Source organism: Pogona vitticeps, chromosome 6 (genome assembly GCF_051106095.1).
Source record: "Pogona vitticeps strain Pit_001003342236 chromosome 6, PviZW2.1, whole genome shotgun sequence".
Lineage (NCBI taxonomy): Eukaryota > Metazoa > Chordata > Lepidosauria > Squamata > Agamidae > Pogona > Pogona vitticeps.
In genome coordinates this window covers 1801600-1827269 of record NC_135788.1, presented here as the reverse complement: position 1 = coordinate 1827269, position 25670 = coordinate 1801600, and the positions used below count along the sequence as shown (strand labels likewise).

At 49.4% G+C, this 25670-nt stretch overlaps 1 protein-coding gene across 33 annotated transcripts in view; it reads right to left on the bottom strand.

Annotated features, from left to right (window-relative positions):
- The window catches only part of MAP4 (microtubule associated protein 4), a 180209-nt gene that overhangs the window by 52267 nt on the left and 102272 nt on the right, over positions 1-25670 (bottom strand). For 17 of the 33 annotated variants that reach the window (XM_073002731.2, XM_078378356.1, XM_078378361.1 and 14 more), the window contains 9 exons: positions 19964-20095; positions 16210-16323; positions 14704-14844; positions 14078-14170; positions 12873-12989; positions 11373-11480; positions 9846-10538; positions 9214-9387; positions 4032-8219 (listed from right to left, as the gene is read on the bottom strand). In XM_073002731.2, the coding sequence (XP_072858832.2) occupies positions 4032-8219; positions 9214-9387; positions 9846-10538; positions 11373-11480; positions 12873-12989; positions 14078-14170; positions 14704-14844; positions 16210-16323; positions 19964-20095 (5760 nt within the window). Of the gene's footprint in view, positions 1-4031; positions 8220-9213; positions 9388-9845; positions 10539-11372; positions 11481-12872; positions 12990-14077; positions 14171-14703; positions 14845-16209; positions 16324-19963; positions 20096-21260; positions 21601-25670 lie in introns of those variants that run through there. The other 16 variants (XM_078378377.1, XM_078378378.1, XM_078378383.1 and 13 more) reach the window with 10 other exon arrangements.

Here is a 25670-nt window from a genome sequence, read left to right as displayed (position 1 = left end):
AACACAGACTGTTGTATGAACCTCTCTCCCTCTCTCATGTGCACGCGTGCACGCACACACACAAAAACTGTGCGTGTTGAGCCCATCAGCTAGACACAGAGACCAAAGATCACAAAAAAGGCAGAGAACTAAAAAGGAAGAGGTTAAGGAAAAGGGTTTCATCTTGCACAGAGAAAAGACATGACTATTATACGTGGGCAGATCTCGCGCTTTGGGCTGAGTCAACATATCCACCTGAAAGGCCAGGGAAGGCCATGGGTGCGCTATTGCTAAACAACTGCCAGAAGGAAACCTTTGCAAATATACTGACCTTTTAAAACCGATGGCATGTGTCCCAATGTATGTAAAGAGACACTTACAGGCATCTATGAATTCATGAACTGCAGGATAGCTCAGTGGCTTAGGCATCTGGCAATGGAGCCAGAGGCTGGGATTCTGACTCCCTGCTGGTCCTCCCTGACAGGGTCTGGACTCGATGATCCACAGGGTCTCTTCCAGCTGTGCCATTCTAAGATTATTAGATTATAAATGCCATAGTCTTGGATTCTAACCAAAGTTGGAAAAGTTACTTAGACTGTGATGCGCCTCCTAGCCATTCACATATATGATTTGTGTGCACTGTGTTTCTTGCAAATGCTTTAGAAGCCTTAAGAGTTTGCCAACTTTTCTTGTGAGGTGTGTTCCTTCACAAAATGAATCTCTGGACATGTAGAAATGCTTTTTTTTTGTCACAAGACGACTGAATCCAACAAACTAGTTTCCCATTCCTACCACCCAGTCCGGAAAAATAATGCTATACAGTAGGCACTATGGCTGGACCAGAGCCCTTCGAACAGGAAGAGGTTCTGGCAAACTTAAGCATCTTTCTCCCACAGGTTTCTGCACATTGAGCTTGCTAGGGAAAGGGAGTATCTAAGTTGTTCGAGTCTTGAGAATAAGGATATGATAATTACTGGCAAACTTTTCATCCTCGATGAGAAAAGGTGTTGAAACACACAGAGGTATCGGATCACAAAGTAAACCACTACAAGATCTTTCTCTCCCGAATGGGGCTAAAAAAGATCAGTGTTTTTCCCTATCATCCGCAAAAGCCTAAATATGCCACCTTCTGCAAAAACGAATTAAAAAGACAATATTGTGTTTCCTATAAACTGTATGGGGGGACACATCTTGTTCTATCCTTACTTGAGAGCTTCATACCTCTACCTGTTTCTTTGTGTTACGTGCCCTCCAGTCAACTCTGGCTTATGGTGGGCTCTGGTAGGGTTTTCAAAGTAGATGAGCTATTTAAGGACTGGTTTTAAGATTGCCACCCCCACTGAGTTCCCATGGCCGGACGGAGATTCAAACTCTTCTGCATCGACATCCACCACTCACTGTAGGCACAGGCTCTCTGCTTGCACCTGACTTTCTCCCGCAGCGTCCCGTATTTGCCACTATCCAAAACAAGGATATTGAGCTAGAAGAGGCCGTCTGATGGGAATCTGTTACGACCGAACTCACCCCAGAAAACCTGGCCAGCAGGCTTCCTTCGGCCCGCATTTTCTTTGCTTTTTCAGATTTCAGGCCCAACTCACTGTAAGCGGATCCTGTCGAGTTCCACAGCTCCGGGGTTCTCCACTTGCCATTCCTCAAGCAAAGAAACTAAGATGCTGCCCTCTGAGAAACAAATCCCGCGTTTTCCCAGAAACACGTTTCTTTCAACCTTTTCTGCTCTAACATTCATTGTTCACTGCCGTTTTTAAAAGATCAAGAAACAGCCATTTTTAAAGATTAAAAAACCGCAGCAGTATTCCCAGAAGCAGCAAAAAAAAAAAAAAAAATTTAATTTCAACAGTAGGCAAAATAATACTATAGAGTAGATATTCTACTGCTATTATAACCATGGAACATAACTATAATGAATCTTTAAAATTCAAGAACATCATAAGAAATAAATCGATGGAAGCCCTAGGCCTCACCCAGACATGGGCCCGAACCTCCCCATGGTGTAGTCCAGGGGTCCTCAACTCTCGGTCCACAGCCTGGTGCCAGTCCGTGGGCTTCCTTGAACTGGGACCGCAGACATGGATCTCTGCCCCCCCGCACGCATGCATGATGGGTGTGTTGTGCTTGCGGGTGGGTGTGTCACGCTTCTGGAGGGGCGTGTCACACTCACGGGTGAGCGTGTCACGCTTGCAGGCATGCACACGAGCGCAACACACCCCTCTGCAAGTGCGACACACCCCTCCACAAGCGCCAGCCTCCCAACACATGGTCAGTTTCCTGTCTCCATTTGAGGGTGTGTTGCTCAAGAGGAGGGAGAGTACGGAGGGCTGCACTCGTCATTACAACAAAGGCCAGCTTGCCTGTCACCTGAAGGCATTTTGCCTAGTCAGGCACCATATCCAGCTCGCTCACACACACACACACACACACACAAGAGGCATCTGGTTGGGGGCACCACGTGGTGTCTTGCAGCCCTACTACGCCTCGGGTGGTCTATTCATCTCTTTCCCACTGGGCAGCAGCCTCCTAAAATTTGCCTAAGTCTCTTTTTCATAGGGAAGTTTGCGTGGTGGCAGGACGAAATGTTCCAGAATTCAGTTTTTCATTTCTTAAAAGAAGGCACCCCTTCTAAGCAGACACACAGACACACAAGAGACCCATGTTCAAGGAGAGAACAGCACTTCCATCAAAACAGAACTACGTACTCTGTGCCTTATGCAATGCTCATGAATGATACAAAACGTCTGAGAAACTAGAGCGAAACATTAAGACCAGCGTGGCTCAATCTTTTACGAAGTCAACAATGTTGTCCACGCATGCTGATGTTTTACAGTATTCTGTCCAATGGCACCGTGCAGTCTATCAAGCCGTGAGGTTTCCAAAGAGAGTAGAAAGAAGCTCCAGAAAAGAGTGGAGTTGGAGGTATTCGATGAGGAAGAGATGCAGCCAGGTGGAGAAGAAATCTCCACAACTGCTAGAGCACCCCCAACAACAAAATATCTGCTACGTACCATGCTACTAAACTTGCTTTAGGGAAAACAGTACTCCCCCCCCCCCACTTTTCATGCTGGGTAAAAATTGTTGTTCTTAAAATAAATAATTAAATTAAATTAATATTTCTGGAGTTTTCTTTTACAATTATATACTCAAAGAACCAGCACACACATCCATCCTTGCAATGTTCTACAATTTATATTTAAAAAAATCAAGTCATCTAAAAATTGTACTGTATTTGTACTGAAAATGCGCACGTGTTGTGATCCAATAACCCAGTATTGTTTAGATACCCTGAATGTGAAGATTGACTTAAACAATTGTTTTATTTATCTCTCCCTCTCTTTCTCTCTCGGGGAGCCATCTAGGAACACTGGACGCGAATGACGATGGATGGACATCTTGAAGGTTACACCACCATTTTTTTTTTTAAAGGCAGAATATTTCCTTGCTAGGAGGAGAACTCACTCCTTTATTTTCAAAATGCCACTTTGGGCTGAGAAGTGAATCGCCCCCTTCCACTCCCACCCCGCTTGTAACTCCATGTGGTTGCAGTTGAGGGAATGCAAGTTAAGAATCGTGTCCATGTCTCCACGTCAAGACTAGGGGCATTCATAATCACCAGGAAGGTATGGGATAGCCAATTGTAATGGCATCCACCTCGTATTTCTGTGGCGTGTGTGTGTGAATGCACCAGGTAGAGGGAAACCACAAGACATTATTTCACTACAAGATGGACAGCTTTCAACATTAGTGAGTAGGTGTACAAAGTACGTAAGCAAGAATAAGCACACAAATATCAGCTTAACAGAGCTTGGTTTACGAGGTCAGTTCTTCCAAACCTGGCCATTAGCACTGTGAAACAGGCAAGCGGAATCAAACGGTCTCTACAAAAACAGCCAAGACACAGTCATGCCAGGTAGAGTTGGGCGTCGGGCGCAGGTATTAACAGTTAGGTGCTCATGCCAACGCGCCGACAAGGAGCAGGTTCTCACACACAAGCTGCAGAATGCATTGCCCGCTGGCAGGCCACGGTTGCAAACACACACCTTTCCCTTGCCTTTGCCGGACTGAACCGTCAGGTCTGGGGGGCCTTCTCCCGCCTTCTTCTTGGGCAGCCGCTCTCAGCGAAGGAGGAGGAGGAGGAGGAGGAGGAAGCCCTCTGGATTTGGTGGGTCTCATGTAGCCTTTGATCTCCTGGGGAGCCTTGGCTCTTCCCTGCTTCTTGGCCTCTTTCGCCACTTGGTCCCCGGGCCCGGACACAGCCTCCTGAACCATCTCCACTCTTTCGCCAGCTTCGGACCCGAGGCTCGGACTTCCCTTCACTTCTGCGGCCGCCTCCCTTAGACGACCCGCCTCCTCCTTGCTGGTCCCCAGAACGGGTGGGCTAATCTTTGGCTCGTCCACACCACCAGGCTCCAGACACTCGGAAGGGCTTTTGGGTTGCTCAGCAGAAGCCGCTTCCTCCAAGGGGACATCCTCCAGGGCCTTATCTGCCCCTGCCTTACTTCCTGAACTATCTAGACATTCAGAGGCCCTCTGTTCCATGCCTTGACTGTCTTCTGATCGCAGCCCGGCACCTCCACCCACCAGGGCTGTTGTCAGCGCCTGGAGGGCCGCAGCTTCCTCCTTGGTCTCCCAAAGGGCTGCCAATTCCTCGGGAGGAGTACGGGTTTCTTTTCCAAAAGGGCCACTTTCTTCCATTGAACCAGCCAGCCCAGGAGGTATCTTTGGCTCTTCTCCACCTGGCACTTGGGATGAACAAAGGACAGGATCCTGCCCTTTATCCAGGAGATCTGTTCCTCTGTCTTCTGCCAGAACAGGGCAAAGCCCCTGGTTCTTTCCCGTTCCAGCATCTGGCTTGACAAGGCGATCTGACGGAGGCCGTTTATTCTTCTTCCTTTTTTCTCTAGTTTCATCGCCTGCTTTCATTAAAAGGGAAGCCTCTGCCCTGGCCTCTCCACCTTCTAGCTTCGCCAAATTCTCTTGCAGCTCAAGCTGAGCCTTCCAGTCCCCTCTACTAGCATCCTTTGGGATTTCAGAGAGAAAAGTCTGCTCATGGCTGAACTCACCAACAAACTGACCTTGAAGGTCTAGGAAGGGGCACCTGGAACCTTGACTTCTGGAAGGGGTCCCATCAAAGGCACTGGGGTCAGGTGCAACAGAGGGTCCAAATAAGCTCATTACATTTTCTTCCCAGTGCACCTGATGCCCCGGGGGAAGGGTCTTCAGGTTTCTGTTCTCATCTACAAACTCAAATTCTCCCATGCCATATTCCGTTCCAGCCATCTTGGGCCTTTCGCTTGAATCTGACGGTGTCGGCAAAGCCACGGGTGGCTGCTCAGGGCCACTTGCAGCCTTTCTGCCTTTCCTATGACTACCCTTTTTGGCAGGTTTCGCAAGAGGATCCTGCTGATTTGACAACTCTGGACCACCTTCTTCATTGCTCCTTCTCAAACCAGAGGGTTCTTGAGTTTGACCTTCTGGGTCAACCCTGAGGCCTCTGCCTGGCCTAGGTTCTAAGCTGGACCCATCCTTTCTACTCTCTGCCTGGTCTGCCTGCGTCAGCATTTCATCAGGAACCAGAACAGCCACAGGGATTTGCCCTACGCTTCCTGCGTCCTTCAAGAGGTGGTCCGACCCTTTCCCTTGACCTTCCCTGGGGGAAGGAGCGTCCTCAGTTTTAGCAACCTCATGAGATATAGCAGCTGGTCTAGAAGGCTCCGGCTTGGTCTCTAAAATGTGCCCTTCAGTGGGCAATGTCTTCCGCTCTTCTGCTGGCACCTCAGGGAAGGGACCAGTCCATTTCAGTGCATCTGGTGCCTCCTTCGTACCATGCTCCTGACTGACTTTTTCTCCTTTATCAGTGAAAGGGCCTTCTATCATTTTGGCCACCAGCTCTGGCTTGGAAGGGCTAGTTTTCTGATCAGAGGCAGGTGGCTGCTCCAAGCCACTGCTCTTCACCGCTTTGTTTAGGTTCTCATTTTCCTTTACTTTGGATTTCTCCAACAGTTTCAAAGCAGGAACTTGTGTTTGATTGCCGGCAGACGGTTCCAGCAATGTGGCACCATCAGATATAGGTCTCTTGTCAACAGGGCTTGTTTCTTGAGTTACATCAACCTTCTGGAAGAGCCGGTTCGTATCAGGCTTGGTCTCCAGGAGGACTGGCTGTTCCGAAGGACTCTTTCCAGACTTCTGCCTTCTCCCATCACTGCTCCTCTTTTTGGATTTGCTTGCTGGCAACAGAGAAGTAGAGTCTGTCGTGATGGGGGTCTCCAAAACTATGGGGCTGGGCTCCTTGCCTTCATCCAGGATGCCAGTTCCCTTGGTTTGGGCAGCTGCCTCCAGCAGAGAAGAACATTCCATCTGTCTGCCTGGGGCTTCCAAGATAAAAGGATAGGCCGAGGAAGGGAAGTCAAGCCATTCACTTGGTTTGGCCGAAGCATCTTTCGGTTCTTCCATCCAGAACGTGGCGGCAAGCGCTGGCGGGTCGGCTGGTTTTGCAGCAAGTCCCGGTGGTTGGTTTGCAGCTATGAGGCCAGCCCCTTCTTTACGACAATCTGTTCTTTCTTGCGGTTGGTCTGGGTGGCCCACTCTGGTCGGGAGGTGGCCCATGCTGCTTCCCAGTTCTGGAGAAAATGGTGCTCTGAATGAACTTTTTTCTACAGCTTTCCTGCTCCTCCCTTCGCTATTTTTCTTCTTTGTTTTCTCTCCCATCCCTTCCGAGCAAAGAAGCGCTTTACCCGCCTCTGCCCTGGAGAAGCCCACCTCAGGGATCTCGGTGTCCTCTGCACCTGGAGCCCTGCTGGAATCGGCCTTGTCCTCGGAAACAAACACCCGTTGCTCCAAGTGGTTTTCAGCTCTCTTGGTTTTCCCGTCACTCCCCCTTTTTTTAGTCTGGCCGCTCCCCGGCCTGGGAAGAGTCCCGGCTGGCTGTTCCGGAGGAGTGGAGCACATTCCTTTGGTCGTCTCTGTAAAAGGCACTTTGGGATGGCCAACGGCCTCAGCAAGAGCCAAGGGCTTCGCCGGATCCGACTTGGTTTCCAAGGAAAAGGGCGTATCTGCCGATCCAAAGTCAAACTTTGCATTTTTGGCGGGGCTGCCCCCTTTCCTCTCTTCCGGCGGATGCGCCCTGGGGGGACTTGCTCCCAGGAGCTGCTCCGAGGCAGCCAGCCGGCCTTCCTTGACCTCACCAGAAGGACTCTTTTCCTTGGCTGCATCAACAGCCTTGGCTTCCACTTCAGGTTTACCTGCTCCCTCCCCGGCCATTGTAGGCGTTTCGTCCTTGGGCTTCTCTGCTGCCTCTTCCCTTCCACAAGCGGGGCCCTCTGGAGCCACTTTCTCTGCGGAGGCAACTGCTGCCTTTGCAGCCCAGACGGCCTTGTTCCCCGCGGCCTTGCTCTCCGAGGTCTGCTCACCGGGGCCCAGGTCCTTGGGAGGCAGTCCCTCCGCTTCCCTACTTCCCCCAAAGGGGCTCTTCTCCACTGGACCGGCCCCCAGAGCTAACAAGGTGGGGGCTGCTTGGCCACTCTGCTCGGCAGTGGGCTTCGACCGCTCCTCGGAAGGTTCCTCCCTTTGGCTTCCAGGGAGCAACATTAAGCTGTCATCCCTCATCGCTTCCGCCCTGCTGAGTCCTCCAGCGTTGGTGTGCAGCGCTAGCGGAGAACAGCCTTCAGTCGGCAAGGCCGGCTCTCCTTTTGTTGGAGCAGGAGGGAAGTCCTGGCGGTGCCTTCCGAGCTGAGACGGATCCCTCTCCAGAAATTCCAAGGGCACCCTCGAGGCCTCTTTAGGGCTCTCCGCAGGGGGGAGCTCAGGCTTCTGGGGCCCAGCAGCGCACGGAGCCCTTGGCTTTTCTGGGACGTCCTCCCAAGTCTCAACCGCCCTCAGCTGTTGGCTCCTCTTTTGCTTTGCTTTCTTTTTTTTCTTCTTCAACGCTGCCGAAGCTTCCAGATCCAAACCTTCTCGTAAAACGTCTCTCGGAGCCTCCGAAAACTCAAATGGCAGCTGCCCGGATGCTTTCCTGTGGGCAGCTTTGCCACGAGGGGACGTCCCAGCCACGTACCCCAATTCTGCCACAGAAAAAGGCTCTCCTCCTTGGTTGTGGCTCTTCTGGGCTGGGAAACCTACCAAGGGCTCCTCGGGGACGTCTGCCACCATCATTCGGGCAGGCTTCCCTCTGCCCAACCTGCGGTGGTCACTGGATTGGTTAGCTTGTCTTACATGGGCAGGAGGCACACCTGGAACATAGGAAGTTGGCTCAAGTACCAGAGCAATTACTCACAGCCTACCTTGGTGCCAACTCCCACCTTCATGGTGCATTTTTGGGGCCAGGGAGGGCACCGACCCACAGTCTTTACCCTTCATTTCTTTCTGCCAGGACCAAACATATCACACGCCATGGGCCAAGTCTCCCAAAAGGTCCTTATTTCAACAAATGATAGGATAAGCAACAGCCTGCATCTTTGACTAACGTCTAATGCTTTTCTGAGATGGATTTTTGGACCCGTTTTGCCTCTTAAGGGGAAAACGAAGGCTACGTGCACAGGAAAGAGCTCTAGAAAAAGTTACTTCTTTGACACGGAAGAAGGTCACGTCAAGGTGCAGACACACAGAGAAGAGAAGGAAGGCAAAACCTCTACAAGTATTCCAGAGTTGGGGATTCATTTGCTCTGGTTGGTCCTAACATGTTTCTCACACAGTGTGAAAACGAGGAGGCCACTTTTACACAGCCAAGACCCCAGGGGCATCCTCCAGCTCAAGAAGGCAAGGCTTGTACCTTTCTAGGGAAAACAGAGGGCATGTGGCAAATCTCATCATCCCACACAAACGCAGACCGGCCACGTTAAGGCGTCTGCAGCAAAAGGGTTGTCGTAACTGCCGGTATCCGAAAGTAAGGAAAAGTGGAGGAAAAGTGTGGGGAAGAATATAACATACCAAACAGAGCCGGGGGGGGGGGGGAAGCCTGTTCCTGACCGTCTTTAAACTAGCGACCAGTGTCATGTTAACCATCCGATGCTAGGTGCCCGGTTTGGGACTGGAGAAAGAGAGGCACGGAGAAAGGAGCCAAAGAAATAAGCCGAGGCAGCGTGAGCTGCAAATCTAGGTTTGTCCCTTCGATGGCAAAGGGCAAATCTGTCGGCAGGACACGACAGTGGCAGAGTGGAGGTGGAATTCAGGCACTCAGGAGAGAGAGGGCTCAGCTCCCTCCCGTCCACATCACCCAACATTTACCTGCAGGTTCCAGGGGGACCTTTTCCTGGGGCAGCTCCACCTTTCCTGGGTCAGGATGAGGCTGTGGCACTTCCTTTGGCTTGGCTACTTCAGCAGGACCAGAAGTTGGCTTTTCAGAGGGGGGCTCTTTAGCGTCCGCCTTGGACACGCCGGGGGATGGCGGTTCTTTTGGTTCTGTTAGCAATAAAAGCAGGCAGAGATCACAAGAGAAGACACGAGACTCCACCGCAGCTGGCCTAGACGGCCACGAGAATCACCTCCAGATCCAGGACAGCGCACAGCTAGTTCCTCAGAAATTGCAGCCTGATTGAACATGGATACATTGGCCAGGATGACCAGGGCACCAAGCGCTGTGCTACACTGTGTGTGTTGACCCCCAGCAGGGCCTAAGGAGGCCACCAGGGTCTTTCCCAGGTGTCGTGCCTGTCAAAACCCTGATTATGTGTCGGAGAAAACCGAGAGATGCCTCCCTTTCAAACACCCCAATCCCCAGCTTGATGGGTAGGGCTTCCTTACTAACCCGCCCCCCCATAACACCTTATGAGAGAAACAAACTCAAATAGGGATCACGGTTAGGGAACCGTTTCTTACTTCTGGAGAAGGGAGAGGAAGGTCTTCTCTCGGAGCCTTACCTGCAGGCTTCAGAAGGGGCTCCAGAGGCTTGGCCTGCGGCGATGGCAGCTTGTGTTCCTCTGGTTTCTCGACAGGTATGCTGGGAGGCGGCTTGCTCTTCTCCTCCTGCTTCTCTAGCCCAGGAAGAGGAAGCTCCTTGGGTTGACTGGGGGAGGACGGGGCCTTTGCCCCTTCTCCAGAGGAGACTTTGCCCTCTTCCGTCTTCTTCTCTGGCTGTGGGGGCAGAGCTTGGGGTTTTTCTGCTTTCTGGGTAGCCGAAGGTTCACCCGCTGCCTCCTGTGTCCGTCGGGCGGGAGAGACCTGGATCTCCTCCGTCTTTTCTGGGTGCTGTTCAGGAGAAGCTTTGGGTTCTTCTGCTTTTGGGCTGGGGGGTTTAGACTCCTTTCTCTCTTCATGAAGAGCAAGGGAGGGCTTGCTCTCTTCGGCTTTCAGGCCAGGAGGCTTGGCTCCTGTCGCTTCCTCCTCTGCCTGCTTGCTAGGGAAAAGCTTGCCGTCTTCCCCCTTCTGCCCAGACGGAGTCTTGTTTGCCTCCTCTGGGCTGGGAGACTTGCTGCTTTCTTCCTTCTCTTTGGGCTGGGTGGGAGAAGGCTTGCTCTCCACTGACTTCTCCAGCACAGGAGAAACGCCTGCAGGGGCGACGGCGTCCGGGGCCTTCCCTTTTGGTTCCTTTGTCCCAGCGGTTTCTGGAGAGGCTGTTCCAAGGAAAAAGAAGAAGAAGGAGTTGCATTTTCCCATCTGCCATAAGCTCAGACACAGTTCACATGGTTACCTACAATTTCTCTCTCCCTGGTTCTGGAGAGATCAAGGCTCAGTGATATGCCATGGATCCCACCCTCACCAGGCGGCATAGCCGAGAATCACAGAGATTAAGAAGAAGAATTGTCTCTTCCAGAAAGGATGGCGGTATTGATCCCGAAGCCTCAAGCTTTTGCCACTGTTGTCTTCTAAAACTTACACAAGCCGCACAATTGTTTAAGAGGCATCCGCATTTGCCCCCAGAAGAAACGAGCCTCTCCAGGACTACCCCGCGAGTGGCTTTCTATCATGTTGGAATCTTCAAACTCTCCAGGGCTGGCTTTCCTTTTTTACGGGCAGGAATGTGGCACCCTTGTTATGACTTTGGATGCTCTTTAGCCACAGCCACTGGAAAACAAGGGAACAGGAGAACCTGGCAAGAGGGGAGGGCGTCACAGGAGAAGAGCCAGCAGTGAGGTTGAAGGAAGGAGTCTAAGGAGGAGACTACCTCTCCCCACAGAGCTGTTTGATACCCTGGATTAGGGTGGATAAAAATCAGTGATTTTTTTTTTAAAAATCAAATTGGCAAAAAAAATCTGATTTTTAAAAAATTTAAATCGTGATTTAAATCATTTTGATTTAAGTCAAAGGCACCCTGCTCTGGACTATTTTACAGCAGGGACTTCAGGAGTGTTTCTCGGGGGTGGGGGCGAGAAATCCATTCACTTTTCACACATGGACAATGCCCCCCCCCGCCAAAAAAAAGAGGTCAAGATTGAGAGCAGCGTCACCTGCTGGTGGTTCTTTCGGAGGAAGGGGTCGGTGGTCAAACGAAGGCTCGAACCCCATCAGCTCTTCCACTGCGGCGAAAGGACCCGGACTCGTGACAGGAAGAGCTGCTAGGGAAACAGAGAGAACCAGGAGATTCAGTGGCTGAAACAGAGAGTCTTAAGGCACGGCTAGAGGTGGCCCACGGAATCCGTGGGGACTGGGTGAGTCAGCGGCTCCACGTGGGCCACTTATTTATGGCGGGCTAGCTGCCACTCAAATCCTGCCAAGCTCAGCCCATCTGGCTTCATTTCCCCACCATGACTCCGGAGGTTCGAAATAGAGTCAACGGTCAAGAGACGAGATGGGCCGTGTCTTCGTTCTGCTCCTCAAGGAGGGCCACACTCGCAAGCTGCCTTTTTTTTGGCCCTCGGTTCTATGGGGTTCACTTTGTGTAAAACACACAACCGATGGGGCACCAGATAGCTGAAATAGTGTCTCCTTCCATAATAGACCGGCCTGGAGTCCAGAATCTTCAACACAGACCAAATGACACACCCCACCACTCCAAAAGCTTAGGCCAGCGGTTCCCAACCTTGGGAATGTTCTTGGGCAACAACTCCCAGAAATCCTGGCTGGCACAGCGAGTGATGAACCACTAGCTTAGGATGACGGAGACAAGAGCATAGCCTATTATCATGGAAGTCCCTTCTATGGGAATTTAGGATGGCTCCATTTTTGAGGATTACCCAACAGGCAACAAAAACGGTATGGTTCTCAAAGGGCATTTGACTTGTAGGATATCTATCTATCTATCTATCTATCTATCTATCTATCTATCTATCTATCTATCTATCTATCTATCTATCTATCTATCTATCTATCTATCTATCTATCTATCCATCTATCCATCCATCCATCCATCCATCCACCCATCCACCCATCCACCCATCCATCCATCCATCCATCCATCCATCCATCCATCCATCCATCCATCCATCCATATGGTATTTGGATAGTGGACAAAATCCTACTAGGATTTTATGCCAGTTTCGCACAGATGGCATTTCCCTAAAGTTCGTTTGTATCACCCTGGACCCTATCTGTTGCACAAACTCAGTGTGCCGTGGGCAACATCTATGCTCTTTGAGGACATCTGCCTCCAAAATTTAAGCTGTTGCTTGTAGGCAGAACTAACAGGATTTTGGCCAAAGTTCTGGATCCATTTTCAAGTATTTAAATTTTGCTTTTCTAAGTGTTAAAAAGCTGTTTTTGAATTTTTTTTGAGTTGTTCTGGTGTTCCCAATCTGTTCTTGACTATTTTAATCTATTGAAAAAAAGCAAACCCGCCCTCCTGGGAGCTCTGATGAGCAGAAAGCTGACAAATAAACGGTTAGAGCAAATAAATAAATAAAAAAGAATAGATCAGTCCAAGCCTTGAACCCCACACCCACTGGGCAAGTGCAAAGAGGCAATCGAGAAGTAACATCGAGAGCCCGGTTCCTCAAGCAGCCGCCTCTCACCTGCTGGGGCAGATGGCTTTGTTTCAGATGGCTTTGCCTGTCCGATGACATCCACCAACCCCAGGCCAGGACTTCCCGGCGAATGCTTCTCTGCCACACCAGGGATCTTGCCGGGCACTAGGAAAAAGGCAAACAGGTCACACGGAAGAGGCGCACAGGCCCACCGACCTGTCTGAGTGTCTCTGGCTAGGTACCTCCGTGCTACAGGCACCCACAGGGAGTGGCCTAAAGAGGAAGGAGAACTGGAGAAAACTGGAGAGGGAAAGCCCGTTTAAGATCTTCCTTTTAAGATACTCAGGCGAGCACAAGTGACGTCTCACTCTTACAGTCAAAAGGGCCTCTTCTCCGGCCCTTCGTTCTTCCAAATGAAGAGAAGAGGCCCTGAACAGGGGAAGGGAGGGGCACCCGGTGGGATGATGCCTTGAGTATCTCTCCAGCTTTACGTGGGCTGCCAGAAGACACGGAAGGAGGATAAGGGTTTGGAAGAGGGTGGGAATAAGATATCCGCTCAAGTGAGAAGTGAGGAACTCGGGGGGGGGGGGGAGATGTTTTCTTGCCTTCCCCCCCCCTCCAGCTGGGTCACTTGTCTCTTTACTTGCCCCATGTGCAGAATGCTCACTGACGCCTTCAGGGATCAACAGCTGCCGTTGCCTTCAGGGGAGAGAACCCAAGCCCCCCCAACGGATGGACTGATGGATCAACTGATTTAATAACTGCTCTGGAAACCCTAAGAGTCCTGGATAGAGATGGGGGAGTTGGTATTCATATATGAATACTCCTACCTCTAGTCCTGGATTTTGAATTCTGCAGCCACATCTCTGAAAACATGAGGACTTAATTGGGAAATTAAATCTGGGGCCACACTGTGCCCAAGGGTACCTCCCCATGGGCTCAAAGGCAACACTCCAACCACGACCACCAGAGGAGAAGAATTACTGCCTGTGGGGCCTGGAAATACATCTTTCATGGACTACAACTCTCATAATCCCCCTACCAATGGGGAGGTGCTGGGAGTTTGAACAAGTCTCTGTCTTCAGCTCCCTGGGAGCTGTAGGTTCTGCTGCAGCCTCATCCGTGGGCCCCCAAAGGCTGGTCTGGAGAAAGAGGTTCCAGGAAGATGCTCTGGGGGAAAGCCTGACTTAACCGGGCCCTACTTCCAGAGCACAAAAGCAGACCTTCTTTCTGCACGCTTCCTTTTTCTTTACCTGGAGACTCAAAGAAAGGTGCGCCTTGTCCCTCCACTAAGTGCTGAGCTCCCAACCAGAAATCTTCAGGAGGTCCCATCTCTCTTGCAAGCGCTACAGGAGACAGTTAGCAAAGACAGAGACCCTTAGGGAATGCCTTCCAATGGCAGCTTTGCAAAAAAATAAAAAATAAGCCAGATCGAACTGGAACATGCAAGGGGCTATCAGTGGGGGCACTTACAGTGGGGGCCCCCCATTTTTAACAGCTGCAGATGACCCAAGATTCCTCTGATTCACATGGATTCCATGTGGAACACACAGGCCAGCCACATACGAGCCAGGATGAGGCATGCCAGAGGAAGGGACTGCTAAGGATCCGGACGCCGTCTTTCTCCCCACCCACCAAGCCACTTTCCCTCTCTAGAGAGGAGGAGCTCTTTCTCCTCTGATGGCTATTAACCCAGGCGTGCTGCCCCTCCTGCCAACTCCTTGACTTGAAGTGGCAGGCGTATTCCTGCTTTGTTTCGTACCCACACCCATTCTGGTCTTCAAGAAGCAGTTGTTGGTCCCCCCCATCCCACCTCCATCCCCACCCCCACCCCTGCTTAATTCCCTGACCACCGCACAGCAGATCAGCATGAGCTCACCTGCTTCTCTCTGGCTCAACTGAGCCTCTGCCCCCGGGTCTGCGCCAAGGAAGGTCAGTGGGTCAAAAAGGTTTGCAGGAACGTGTGGGGATCCCAGGGGGTTAAGCTGTTCAGGTGCTCCCGGAGCTCCAAAAGTGGGCGCTGCAAGAAACAAGGCAGGTTTCCACTACCAGCGGGTGCGCATTTCCCCACCGTTTTGGCCACTTCTGCCAAGGGTTACTCAGGCACACGTGACCTCGTCATCTCCTCCTAAATCACGCTCTGGTCTCTCAAGCAGGAAATTTCAGCAAGACCCCTGTAGCTCTTTGATTTGGGTCGTTCCCTTCTAGGAAGCTTTTTGCAATGAGGCAAAACAACATTTCCAGACGAGGGTAGAAAACCTGCCGTTGATTTCCTCTCTGTGCGACCAGGCAAGCCTTTTGTAGTGCTCCAGCACGACCATGAACTTTCTTCTTGCCATTTAGGGACTGGGAAGGGAACAATCACTGAAAGGCCCTGGGCCCCATTAATCCTGGGTGAAGAAGTGGTTGACATGGACGCCCATTGCCCTGACTGTCCTAGGGAGCAGGTGCGCCAGGCAACAGCTGGCCAGCCCCTCCACCTGCAAGCCTCTCGGGCAGTGGACCCCCAACAAGTGACCACAGAAGCCTCAGCTCTGGGCAGGATTCCTCACCCTGGAACTGGGCATGCCTTGTGACGCCTGTCTGCACCTCGCAAGGCAGGAAGATGTGGGTCACTGCCACCCATGGAAGCAGCGGGGGGGGGGGGGGAATGGAAGCACGGCAAGGCAGTACTGAGATGCACAGTCTGCTCAACGGCCCTGTACGGCAAGACGTATCAGCGCAGTCTGGCTTTTGTGCTTCCGAGTCTTCAGCGGCCCTGATGTTTCCCTCACGGGTTGAAGCAAGGCAGGAGAAGGACAGACTAGAACACCACTCAGCCCCGAACTGCACCGAGCAGCAGGAGGTTCTGGTTAAAACCAAAAACGCTGCAAGGGCAATACATCCTATGAAAAGCCCGCAGAGATTCAGAAGCCTTGTTTCCATAGGCAGAAGAGAGGAATAGGGGCTCGGGTTCATAAGGTGCTGGGGGAAGACAGAGACAAGGAAACAAAAGGGCATTCAAGCTCCTTGATATGGATCATTTCACCCACAAATTGGACTGGTAAGCCAGCTGTCGGGAATGTGGTCTTCATGTTCCTTAGATTTTCTCAACACAGAATATAAAAATAAAAATAAAAAAGTCTGAGGGATGCATTAAACCTGGAAGAAGCAGCCCAGCTCCATGACTGGTGAGGCGATACCAAGCATGCAGTTTCAGCATCCATGGGAGATTAGAAAAGGCTACAGAGAAAGCAGATTATGTCCTTCAACACTCTCCTTAATTAATCTGAGTTTCAAAACAAGTGAGGAAGAAAGAAAGATGTCAGCCATGCAGAAGGACTCCTTAGTAACACCGGAAGGTGGGAAAGAGTTATACAACAGAGAAGCTCAATGAAAATTGTACCATGGACTTCTTCCGAAGCGCCAAAATACTCCCCGAATTGTGGGACACCCATCGTTTCCTGGGGAAGCAGCAGCAGGCCAGAGAGGACATCTTCACGGTTCATCTTGAAGGGTTCTAAAGGACAATCGGCAGAGGTCAAAGGCTCAGCCTCCCGTTTCTCAAGGTGTGGGACCGGGCATGCCAGCAGCCATCTTGACCTGGTGCCCCAGGGGCAGCTTCCATGCCTCCCCAGCTCATGTTCTCTGCAGCACCCACTGGCATCAACCCATCCCAGCCCTGCCTGCCTGTGCTGGGTCATTTCTTTCTTGTGGAAGTTTTGTACTAAAAGGAAGAAAATCTTCAGGCACCACCTCCCCCCTCCCTCCTTGAGGTTTCCACCTAGACCTCCGCCGGTGATGACCCAACATCTTAAAGTTTAATGTGGTTTATTCCACCGGAACTTTTATGGATGGCGGTCCAGGCATCTGATGGAGTGGACTACAGCCCAAGAAAGCTTAAGCCACAAGATACTTAGGGCTTCCTGCTGCAACCAACTAACCCTTGTGCGATATTATTTTCCTACATGGCATGCTGAAACTGAACTCCCCACATTCGAATTCCAGCTTTTGCTCTGAACTCCTTGGCAAAAGAAGAGCCGCCGGCATGCACAAGGCCAAGGGTCCTCCTCCTTCGGCAAAAGAGGATTTGTACCCAACCTCACAAACCCTGTGAAGTCACGTCACTCACTTATGGTTAACTCTTGCCTGTGGCCACGGCTAAGAAACTATGGCAAATCTAGGTACGACCACAATCTAGCAGGTGAAACTGCAGTCAGAAGCCAATCTGCCTTCCCACCTGGGGGTACCTCTGCTCCTACAAACAAGAATCACTGGCATCTCCCCCCCACTGGATAGCTTAGAGGGGTTAAATCAGGGCTTCACCATCCGTTTGGAACCCTAGCAGTGGTTGGCGTGTAAAGGAAAGGAACAAAATGCTTTGCTGTCCAGGTCACATGCTAATAACGGATGGCCAACACGTTGCTCGTATGTGAGAGGCACTGATCCACAAAATGGCTGGGGGGAGGGGGAGTCACTCGCCATTCCTCATGCAGCCAAACTGACAAGGCTTTTACTTGGGAAGAAAAGAGTGGTTTTAACAAATGGAGAACCTTCTCAGATAGAACAAGTCAAAATAGAGATGTTAAAAAGGGACAGGTGTATTTCTGTAAGATGCTGCAGCTGCTGATCTGTCATTGCCGGACAGTTTCCAAACCCAGTGCCTGTCCATCCATCCATCTTTTTCACTTGTGCCAGGAGTCCTATTTCATCCTTGACTGGGCATAAGCAGCCAAGCAAAGCAACGGCTTCAGCGGACAAAATGGCTCTTCCAAAACGAGCCACTACTACCCCTGCAGCAGGAAAGCCTCTGACAGGCTAGAGACACACTTCTGCATGAGGTGGAGACCAGAGCACCTCCCGCATTTGATAGGATGATTAGAAGGGAAGAAATCAATCCAATCATGGAGGACAGAGTGATATTTTCCCAAGCGGTAGGATGCAGTGCCGGGAAGGAGAAAAGCCAACCGCGCCAGAAGAGGCATCAAGCAAAGTAGACCCCGAGCTGTTCTCTGTTGGGCAGTCACAATTTATATGCAGAAGCTGGATCAGGGCACCCACCTGTTCCTTTCCCCTTCAGTATTAGGTTTTCCATCTATGAATACAGAGTCACATCTATACTTCAGGGCTTATTTATCCCAGCACAATTCAAGAGGTCATCTTGGAGTAGTTACTCTGAAGTAAGAGTTCTGATACAAACACAAGAGAAATCTTGGGACTTCCAAAACGGGTCAAGTACTTCCCTTGATTCATGGGCCATTCACAGTGTCTACCGAGGCAAGGGAACTGTGGCTTAAACCCAGTTGGTTACTTCTTACTAGAGTAGAGCCACTGAATGAACATGACATAAGGATTAAGTCAACACTTATAGAAGGTCTTGGGTTTTCTTTTAGTTGGGACTAACAAACAAAGCCCTATGTTTTCTCTTCTCATTATCATATTGAGGCTGAGTAATAGGCAAGCGAAGAACCTCTATGATCTTGCCAGGTTCTCTCCCTCGTTGATACACACCTTGAATACATAAAACAATCTGGGAGGGAAGAAAGGGAAGGTAAGCCGATGGCAAAAGAAGGTCCAAACTCTATACTCCTCCTAGTTTCTAAAGCAAGTTGTACTCAGTCATACCAGGATGTCTAGACTGTTCCATTTGGTGGATTTAGTAAGGCTTTTTGCTGCACATCAACGAAAAACCTCTTCCCATAAGTCTCTTCTTAAAAATTAGATGAACTAATGTCCATGACAACTGTACTAGCTTGTATTATTCACTGTATGTTGAGCAAAGATATAACTAGACTTCAGAAACTGCTGCTATGAAGGACCCATAAAGAGAAGCCAGGATATCCCCCTCCACTCAGTTCTCTTGGGAATATCATTTGGGAAGACACTCATTTTCTCATCTCCATTTGCCTACAACTTACAAGTGCAGATGATGTTTCTATTTAAGAGCTCTCAATAGGCAATAGTTTAAGAGTTTCTATATCCTGACTCAACCTCCAATCCAAATGGAGACTGCAACCAGGAAATAAGAAGATTGAGACTTGGAAGTGCAGGCACTCAAGAAATTAGAAAAGATCCTCAGAGGTAAGGAGGTGTTGCTGGAGTTCGAGACTGACGTCATCCATGTTATAGTATGCCCAGTCACTAGTTATGGATGTGAAAGTTGGACAATGAAGAAAATGTACAGGAAGAAAAATCAATTCAATTCAACTGTAGTGTTGGAGGAAAGCTTTACCAATAACGCAAGACAGCCAGAAAGAGAAACAAAAGGATTGCAGATCAAATCAAGCCTCACTTCTTTCTAGAAACTAAAATGACTGAAGTTATTGCACATCAAGAGGGAAAAGACAATAATGCCAGGAAAACTCGAAGGCGGTAGGAAAACTGGAGACTGAACATGAAATGGATTGACTCAATGAGGGAAGCCATGGCCTTGAATCTACAAGCCATGAGCAGGGCTGTTAATACTGTAACAGAATGATGTGGAGGTCATTCATAGGTTTGCCTTAAGTCTGAAACCAGTTGATGGCATATAAAAAGAAGAAATGGCCGGGCTCTTAACTCTGTTGTGCTATTTTGCATGCAGGCTTTTAGAACGAACATTAAGGAATCAGAGAAGTAAATGAGCTTGACTAATGAACAATCCAACATTAATCTAATTGCAAAACAATGCAAATTAGGAGAAGTGAGTAGAATCTTAACTATTATGCTGGGGACGTTTAATTGTGTCGTGACCGGCTGTGTCAGAGTCACAGGGGAAAGAACACCAACAACATCAATGTGAGAATGTTGCACCTGAATGAGGACCAAGGGGGGGAAAAGGTCAAGAAACACTTTGCCTGCGTGCAGGAGCCTCTGTGAAATTTCTACCCAAAATTATTTCATTTTCATACAGTATCTGAAAGTGCATTTATATTTGGAAGTTTCTGTGACACAGCGATGCCTGATTTCACACATTGGTTCCAAAGAACACTCCCCACTTGGTACACGCAGGGCAGGATCCCTGCCTTTCCAGTGTTAATTCTTTTGTGCATCATCATCTGGCTAATTAAGAAGATACGGATGCCGCAGTAGCAATTCCAGTAAGAAAAAGAGGATTCCAAGCTTCCATTTCCCCCCAATAAGCTACACTAGAGCTACTTCGCGTTATTGCTGCTGCTTACCTGTAACATCCATGGGCTTAAATGCTGGCTGCGACTCAAAGCAATGGCCCCGATCCTCCGTCGTCCATGAGTCATTCCGGTCCAGGAACTCCTTGTAGGACATTGTTTCATCTATAATCTTTCCTGGGGGCACTGGAAAGTGAAAGCAAAGGAGTGGTGGCACTATTAACCGTCTGGCAAGGAAACTCAAGCCAAAGGAAGCCCTCACCTGTATCATGGAAAAAAGCTTCACCTGGATTCGCAACCCTAACCCTTAATTAAGGGAAGGAGTAAATAGACTGGTTTCACCAGAGATGTAGAGGTTCGTGGTGTTTGGACTACATTTTGCAGAATGCTCCATGGAGCCACGTTGGAGTTCAAAGCACACAGAAGCTCTCCGCCTTTCTCTCACCTCCAACACACAAAGCTTCTCTTTAACATACAAGTTTTACAGGATGGAAATTTTACTTATTCAGATGACATGTCATACTGCTTCAAAAATAAAAGATAAAAAAATACTAAGCCCATAAGCTGAGGAATTCTGGGATTTGCAGTAAAAAAAAAAGTCCCAACCTTTGATGATGGTTGGGATTTTTTTACCACCCATGGCAAGGGTTTATGATGCACCCCTCCTTCAAGCTCCTTGAATGGAGACCGATAAAGAGTGACAAACAGCCATGGTCTCTCTAAGCCGAAAGAAAGGTATGAACCGTTCCAACTTCCAGCTGACCAACTTCATCTTCTTGTTAATATCAAAATTTGAAAATGTGCTCGGAGGGCAGATGAGATGCCTTCCAGAACTCTCATTTTAGAAATCAAAACCACCTTGTCCGTCCTTATTTATTGTGAAGCAGGAAACATCCAGTCTCCCTCCCCCCAAATATAAAACCATTCAGAGAGACATCTCTCACATACAATCACGTGGATTTCTCCCAACCTCCCTCCTGCAGTTCTCGGACTGATTCACAGATAGGCAGAAGACCTTTGAAAATTCACCCGGGGAATAAAGGGACGGCACCGGGAAACGGGAGAGAGGAAGACCAGCAACAGCAGCTGCGACGTTGCTTTGCTGCAGAGTCAAAATGCAGAGGAGACGGAGCAGGGCTGGGGGGGGAGAGAAAGGACAGAAGGTGGAGGATGCTGAGAACAGAACAGAAAGCAGAAAGGAATGAAGCAAGGAGAAAGAGGGACTGAGCCCCTTTGCACAGAGGTCCACGTGAAGCCAATGCCATACCCTTTCAGACACACCACACCACCTAAAGCCAAAATAAATAAATAAATAAATAAAATAAAATTAAAAAAAGGAACTTCCACTGACCTGAAATTGGGATGAGACATAGAAAACATGGCTCTCTTAGCCGGGCTGCAGAACCATAAACTGAGATGTTAACCCTAGAACAGATTTCCAACCACCCTCCTTCCTTTTAGTGGGTCAAAAGGACGCTGCGATGAAGCTGGCCTCCCTGGCACCCCTTTGTACATGACAGGTAGCCTCATGCCACGGCAATGCTCTGCGTATACCTCAGGGATAGCTACTGCCCATGATAGAGGCCACGAGGCCCATGCAAATGTGCGGGAGAGGAACAGACAAAGAGAGTTGTTTGAAACCTCCGGGTGAAAAAAAAGGGTATGCAAAGCGCTCCACCACTGCCGACAACAACTTGTGTTGGGTTTTTCACTTCTGCAGCTGCTCGTCTGCATCAGAAGCAGGAAGTCAGAAAATGACAACCATTCCTTTATCTCTGAATGAGCGGCTTTGTTTCTGCTGAATTCCCCCTGAACTCACCCAGAGCATTGTCATGAGACTAGACGCTGGCAAAGAGTCAGTACCTCCACCAAATATTTTAGGCTTGCAAGATTTTACGCCGCTCGGCTGTCCTGCGCACCTTTCAAGGGAGCAAAATGATTTTTGCAGGGAGCTTCCTGGGGCGAATCATCGGGAAGGGCCCCTCCCCTCAATAAACCCCACCAAGGCCTAGAGGGGACCTACAGAGAGACTCCACTGAGAGACTGTGCTGGATTTGCACATGGGATTCCTTTGGAAAGTTGACCAAAATTCCACTAGCGGGGGAAAAAGCAGGTGCACAAGGCGATCCTGAAGCAGTTTCTCCCTCTCAACAGTTCCATGTCACGCACTCCATGTCACAACTGCCGCTCCATCTGACGGAGAGACTGCTGGCGGGGAGGAAAAACCTAAGCAACGGCATAAGCGAACCGGATTCTGGGCTCTGCCTTGACTTCCAAAAGGCTGTGTACAGACTGTCCTTCCGGTTTAGGGCAGGTCTTCCCTCTGCTGCTGCAGTGCCTGAGGGTCTCTCTCGCCCCCCCCCCCATGGCTCCCCTAGCTCTCCGCTGCTTTGCTTCCCAAGAGAGGCCAACAGGCTTCATCTCCAAGAGACCCACATTCCTGCCTGGGACAACAGTAGAAGGAGCTTACCCAAAATGTTGGGGAGGCTGCTTCCGGGTGGCTCCCGCAAAGACACCACTACAGATCTCTCCCCCCCCCCCCGCCCGCCTTATGTCCTGAAGCATCGGTGCCGATGGCCAGCTGTGTGGTCTGGCCTCTTTCCCTTCTGATGGCTCTTTCGGACGCGGGGGGTGCGTCACCTCCCCCACCTGATTCTTTACCAGCACCTACTTCCAACTATCAGGAAGCCCTGGAGCCTGTTTCTCCTCGTTGTATAAGCCCACAGTAACAGTCTTTGGAAAAGCTTCCAGTGGCTTATCTATCACGCTGGCACTCCATACTCTTTCCAAGGGGAAACCAAAGGCTTCGTCTTGGGATCATTATTAATTTCATTATTAGCCTAACGAATAAGGAGTAAATAAGGCGGGGAGAAAAGCTGACCCAGCTGGCCCAGGGAACATCATCAACAAGGCACAATCATGCCTCAGATCTCTGGGCTCAGAGAACGGCACACAAACCACTACACATCAATGACCACACAGACCAACCGGGAGCCAGAGAGCCAGCACACCACAATCAACTCTGGAAGCGACATGGCTGCACACAAGAGGCACAGGACATGAGCATCAGCACGGCAGGTGCTTTTTCGTTCTCTACTACGGCAGTCTTAACCAACACATGGAACAGCCAAAACTAGTCCAGTTTAAGATCTGCCTCTAAAAACATTACAGGTGCAGCCTCAAGAGTGTGACACTGGGCATACGGTGCAGGATTGAGCTCCTCCTCCTCCTCCTTTTTACAAACTAATTAATTAGGGTAATGGTTCCCAATCTTGGGTCCCCAGATGTTCTTGGACTTCAACTTTCAGAAGTGGTTAAAGGTCTTGATGAGCCATAAGGGTCCCTTTTCAGCTCCGTAGTTCTAAGAAATCCAGGCCAGCACAAGTAATGGTGAAGGCTTCTGGGAGTTGTAGTCCCAAGGTCATCCAACAACCCAAGGTTGGGAACCCCTGAAATAGGGTGTGCAAAACAAGCAACGACTACAGAGCTTTGGTAAGCTATAGGCTAAAAAGTTAACTGGAATTTTAGATGATTCCCTTTTTTTAAAAGGATGACGGTGCTGAAGACAAGCCACAGCTCAGCCTTGAGACACAACTCACAAATATGTGCAGCTAGCTTGTCTCCCCTAAATCAGATCTTCCTGTTTTAAAAGGGGGGGGGCAGGACTCTCTTCTGGGCGGCACCCAAAACTGGCACTCTGCTCACTTTTCAGAAGGAAAGGATCATGGCTACCTTCCTGCAGTGAGAACCCCAGGCAACTGAAACAGACAGTGTCTTGCTGGAATCAAATATCTCATCTTTTTGAGTTATGCTGTCAATAAAATCAGTGGGTCTTGAATTCATTTATTCTCCCCTTCCCTAGTGTTGGCTCCATTTCTGCACTATTCTAAATGCCCAAGTTAGACAAAAGAGGAAGCTCATGCTTCAGAGTGGTAGATTATAGACTGAGTTGCAGGTTCTTACCCAGCTATAACCATTTCTTAGCTCAAGAAAGGTATTTCCAGCGTTTTGCAATGGGGAACCGTCACAACTGCCTAGCTGAACAATCTTTTAAGCATCTGAAAGCCCTTCATGAAACAACATTTGTTCAAAACAGTATCTTCACATGTAAATTTATGCACATTGAGCTACTTAGAGCCAAAGGCAATTGTCGAGTAGGAACCGACCCACTGAATCAATGGGACTTGGCAAGTCAACACATATGCAACCACCAGTCGTTCAATGGGTCTACTCCAGCAAGGTGCAACAAAGCTCTCATTTCAGTCGAAGGTCGCTCGCTTTTCTCTTTCTGTTCCTCACCTGCATGAACAGCAAGCGATGCAGCTAAGCTGCAGGCAGGATTAGACAGCTCCAGGATTTAAGACTATTTTGTTCATTGCATGGAGGGAGATATGTCATGTGTAGAAAGGGACGTGTGGGGCATAATAATAATATACTTGTGCTATTTCTAGAGTTAAAATCAATCACGGAACAGATTTTTGCTGAAACAAGCAGGAACAAAGCACTCAAAATAGCACTGGGAAGATTACTTGCAGAATTCCCTCTTTGCCTCAGTTTGAGCCATCCTCACAGAGCATGAAGACTCCGTAAGACATTCTGAAGCCCCCTGAGATTCCTCACCTCCAGTGAAAAGTAGCAGGACAAAGACGGTCCCCCTCCTTCCTCTGACTCCTGTAGCTGGTGCAAGAGGTCTCAATCATTCCTTCCCTTTGAGAAGCAAAGCACACGTGCAGGCACACGCATATACACTGTGCATATGCAAGACAGGAGTGAATGCCTGCTAAGAAAGATAAAAGTAACCCATCCAGAGCTTCACAATCTTAAAGAAAACAACAGTCTTGCTATTTGGGGAAATAAGCTCTAATAAGCACGAGAATGCTGTCAAGAGCATTAGGAAATGCCTTACTATCCTTACTGGCAAGGAGATAAAACACTGCAATTTCTCATCCTCTTACAAGAGGACAAGACAAGCTAGGATTTACGTTTTGAATGAAAAGTGTTCAACACAAACGACAAACGCTACTCTCCTTTGCAGCTGGCTTGCACTGCATGATGCCGAATGCGAGAGCTAGTCTGACCTTTAAGAAAGGTGGCATTTTTATGTTATATTTCAAGGTAGAGATGCTAATTTTTCCACTGGAGAGGACTGAGAAACTTCCAGGTTCAGAAACCCTCTGGCACATTACTCCCTGCTCCTCTCCAAAAGCTTGTCACAAATCCTAAAAGATTTGTTCATGCTGTGAGCCAGGATTCTGGCTTCTGGAGAATAATGTTGAAATGCCAAAACTGCATGCTAATGAATACCAAGAACTGACATCACGAAACTGCATAAATCAGTGCCCTTATGTGTGAACAGCTGGACCACATCCTCTGAGCTTTTGACATCTTCCAGTAAAAACATGACTTCCCCACCACCACCACAAAAAATATTTGCCAGCTGCAACATTTCTAAATCTGGTCCAGCAATCGTTCTGCCATGTTCTGTGACCGTTTTTTCACATAATGCTAGACATAACTATAGATGTAAGAAGTCACTGAGCTCTGCTATATTTACTCCCAGGTAAGCAAACAGTAGGGGACGTAGTAGCGCTGTGGGCTAAACCGCAGAAGCCTGTGCTGCAGGGTCAGAAGACCAGCAGTTGTAAGATCAAATCCACGCGATGGAGTGAGCTCCCGTCACTTGTCCCAGCTCCCGCCAACCTAGCGGTTCGAAAGCAGGCAAATGCAAGTAGATCAATAGGGACCACCTCGGTGGGAAGGT